Source organism: Solanum tuberosum, unplaced genomic scaffold (genome assembly GCF_000226075.1).
Source record: "Solanum tuberosum cultivar DM 1-3 516 R44 unplaced genomic scaffold, SolTub_3.0 scf00152, whole genome shotgun sequence".
In the NCBI taxonomy this organism is placed as follows: domain Eukaryota; kingdom Viridiplantae; phylum Streptophyta; class Magnoliopsida; order Solanales; family Solanaceae; genus Solanum; species Solanum tuberosum.
The window spans coordinates 714,227-718,068 of NW_006239078.1; the positions used below are offsets into that span (position 1 = coordinate 714,227).

The 3,842-nt window shown below is 33.1% G+C and overlaps 1 protein-coding gene across 1 annotated transcript in view; it reads right to left on the reverse strand.

Annotated features, from left to right (window-relative positions):
- Window positions 1–1,709: 1,709 nt before the first annotated feature.
- The window catches only part of LOC102590326 (peroxidase 17), a 2,548-nt gene continuing 415 nt past the window's right edge, over window positions 1,710–3,842 (reverse strand). The window contains exons 2-3 of the mRNA XM_006353151.2: window positions 3,351–3,542; window positions 1,710–2,491 (exon numbers count right to left, since the gene is read on the reverse strand). Coding sequence (XP_006353213.1) covers window positions 1,877–2,491; window positions 3,351–3,542 — 807 coding nt within the window. The 3' untranslated portion in view covers window positions 1,710–1,876. The remainder of the gene's footprint in view (window positions 2,492–3,350; window positions 3,543–3,842) is intronic.

The following is a 3,842-nucleotide window of genomic DNA, read 5'->3' on the forward strand; positions in this document are numbered from 1 at the left end:
CATCGGTTAACTTATTTTTTAATCAATATTAGATACAAACAAATTAAATATTATATCCGTTCTTATTTAACTCACTTTTTGATCCGCTTATATTCGATCCGACTCCCATTTTTGCCACTCTAGTCATGGAAGACTTTAGAAAATGGGAAAATTTCACATCAATCATGCAGCACATCAGATAATTAAACATTAAACAACATTATGAATGTGTGTTGAGCTTTATAACAACATCCTCAACGCTTAGTGATAGGGACTTAAATTAATATTAATAAAGTAATTATATATATAATTAGGGTGTAACTTTATATTTTTATTTTCTTTTTCCAAAACTGCCTTTTCACAAAAATAAAAAAATAAAAAAGGGCAAATTATAGAAATCACATACTTTTAAGGCAAAATTACAATCTATCCCTTAAAAGTTTATAATTACAGAAATCCCTCAAATTGATACAATAATATAAGCGCTGATACATTAATTTAATGCGCGAGATACATTAATCGTTAAGTACGATACATTACATTTTATACATCATACACTAATCTGATGTGCGAGATATAATAATATAACCGATGATACATTAATCTGATGCGAGAGATACACTACATGATATATTAATCTGATGCGCGAGATACAATAATATAAGCACTGATACATTAATCTGATGCGCGAGATACACTAATCTGATGCGCAAAAATGAGAGATTTTGGAGATTTGTAAAACTTATAGGGGATAATGATAATAAGTAAACTAAAATGTGGGATTTCTGTGCTTTTTATTGAGGTGCAACCTATGAGGAGGCCCATTATGATCACTTGGCCCAAAAGGCCCAACCCACTTCTAAGCCTTATTAGCACAAATCATTCGCGCAAATGTCTCTGTTTGGGACGGTGTTTAATACAACTTATGTCTCATAACTTAACTCCTACAAAAATTATATCGAGCGTGACAAAAATTCTTTAATCTTATGCCTAGTAAATTAGATCCTGATAAATAATAATAATTTGATCCACATATAGTCAGTGTTTGTTCTGAATTTGGATTTATTAATGATGCACTGGGTAATGTAGCTTATTACAAGCAAGCAATTGTCTAAACCTCTTTAATTAAACAGGCACTCCATGATTCCAATGGTATTAACGAGGAACTTTTAAGAGTCAAAATTGATTTTATAAATAAATAGTTACGTGCTTGGATAATCGTGTAGTTGTTGTGTATTGCTATGCTATTTTTTTTTGTCGGTGATGACTTTTGTACCACTAGATATTCATAACCACTCTACGTCTCAATTCCAAACTCAAGTCTGAAGTGTCTATATGAATTCTCACTTATCATGTTATTTCATTTAGACTCCTGTTTTTCCTTGACATATTGTTAAATTGCAAAAAAAGAAGAAGTGAGTGGCCTATTTTTCTCATTTCTAATAATGTTTCTATAAGTTACAATATATCTTTTTAAGGCACCCCAATTAGCCAACCTATCAAACCATACATAGAAACAAATCTACTTACTATACTATCCTTATCATTAACTAACAAAAGCGACTTTTACTTTTACCCTTTTTTATTTGAAGTCTCAAACAAGACTTCAACACGGGGTCGATGGCTATTAGCCACCCTACAATCGCGTCTTATCTCACTTATCATGTTGTTTCATTTAGACTCCTGTTTTTCCTTTGCATATTGTTAACATTGCAACAACAAAAAAAATGTAACACATTAATAAGTGATTGGCCTATTTTTCTCATTTCTAATAATGTTTCTATAAGTTACAATATATCTTTTAAGGCACCCCAATAGCCAACCATCAAACATACATAGAAACAAATCTACTTACTATACTATCCTTATCATTAACTAACAAAAGCGACTTTTACTTTTACCCTTTTTTGTTTGAAGTTTCAAACAAGACTTCAACACGGGGTCGATAGCTATTAACCACCCTACAATCGCGTCTTATCTCACCAGGACGCCCCAATTGTAGATCACCCATCTTAACCATTCCTTCAGCAAAATCCTTAAAAAACCTTTCTTGATCAACACTATACTCCTTAACATACTCCCTTGTTATAGAGTTAGTAAAAAGTGTTTCATCAGAATTCAAAAACCCTCTCCCATTCACCAAATCTTTGAAATACTGATTATCAAACAGCTCAGGTGTTGCATCTAAATCTCCAGTCACATTCCCATCACCACCAAGTGGACAAAGTTTGTCTAACTTTTCTCTGAAAGATGGCTCAATGGTAGGGTCAGGACGCCCCGAGCCGGACTGATTGTATAGCCTAAACACAATGGAGAAACATCTTCCTTTGCCAATGGAATGAGAGCCAGAGAGGGCTACAAGATCTTGGACAGAGAGATTGAATCTACTGAAAAGATCAATGAGATATGTTGCATTTGATCTTGGACTTGGCATGATTTGGTTTGAGTCTTCTTGGCTTGCTGTTAAACTGTCTAGTCTTCCCAACTTTACTTCCCAATATGGACCTCCACTCTGATGAGTACAAAGATAAAAACAAATAACAGCAATCGTTTTAGCTCATTTCACACTCATTAAAAAAAACAAGTAAATATAATGGATTGTTTGACTAAGTTGCGCTTATTTATTAGTAGATGTTTCTTGAGAATTGATGTAAGGGTATAATTGGAAACTATTACTAATTTTAGTCTTGAATTATTATAAAAACAACTTATTTTGGGATGGAAGGGGTACTAATCAAGTACTATTTGTTTTCCTTATATTTGAGGGGGACGAAAAATACAAAGTGATTTCTTTGTCGTTTATCTAAATAGAGTTGTTTGTTCATGAATAAATTGAATATTTGGAATACGTGATATTTAAAGATAATTTCAAATAAGTATTTATTTATCAAGCTTGAAAATACATAATTTTAAGTATGAAAAATATATTTTAGGAGTATTTTCAAGTTTTCACTCAAAAAAGAAACTTTAAAATTTTTTATCTCAAAAATACCCTTTAAAATAATTTTTATTTTTCGAATCTCAAACAAATCATAACCAAACACCTACTAAAAATTTTAATGGGAAAATATTTATATCGAACTTGTAATGCTCCGCCGCCCTACCCCACCCCCCAATCGATATCCTCGCTACTAGGCAAAAACTCATATAGTTATAGCGGTTAATAGACGCCAAATGTACCTTGTGGAGGCGGCGGCGGCACTCCAAAGCAAGACTTACAAATGAGCCCCCTCCCCCTCCTCCTCTCCCCTGCCTCCCCTACCCTCACCCCACCACCACACAACCCCACACACACAAAAGTAATAAAAAAACAATGATCTTTTTCCTCTTTTAGGAAATGTAAGTTAAAAGATAAGACTTGAAAAATTTACCAGAACAACAGCATCTCTAGCAGCAATGATTAAAAGATCAGCACAAGAAACAACACCAGGACAAGCTTTCTCCAAAGCCTCTTTAACATCATCAACAACTTCATAAGACCTCAATGAATCTATATTAGATAAAGCTAACTTTTCACCAAGCATGTTTGGTGTATCATCCAACAACAAAGAAGCATCACATCCCTAAAAAAAAAAATCAACAACACAAAACATTAGCCAAAAAGAACCGATCTTTATGGGAAAAAAAATCAAGAACTCAAAACAGTAACCAAAAAGAATCAATTTTTATGGCAAAAAAATCAAGAACTCAAAACATTAACCAAAAAGAACCAATCTTTATGGGGAAAAAATCAAAAACTCAAAACATTAACCAAAAAGAATCAATTTTTATGGGAAAAAAAATCAAGAACACACAACATCAACCAAAAAGAATCAATTTTTATGAAAAAAAATAAGGGGGGGGGGGGGGGGGGGGGTGGGGGG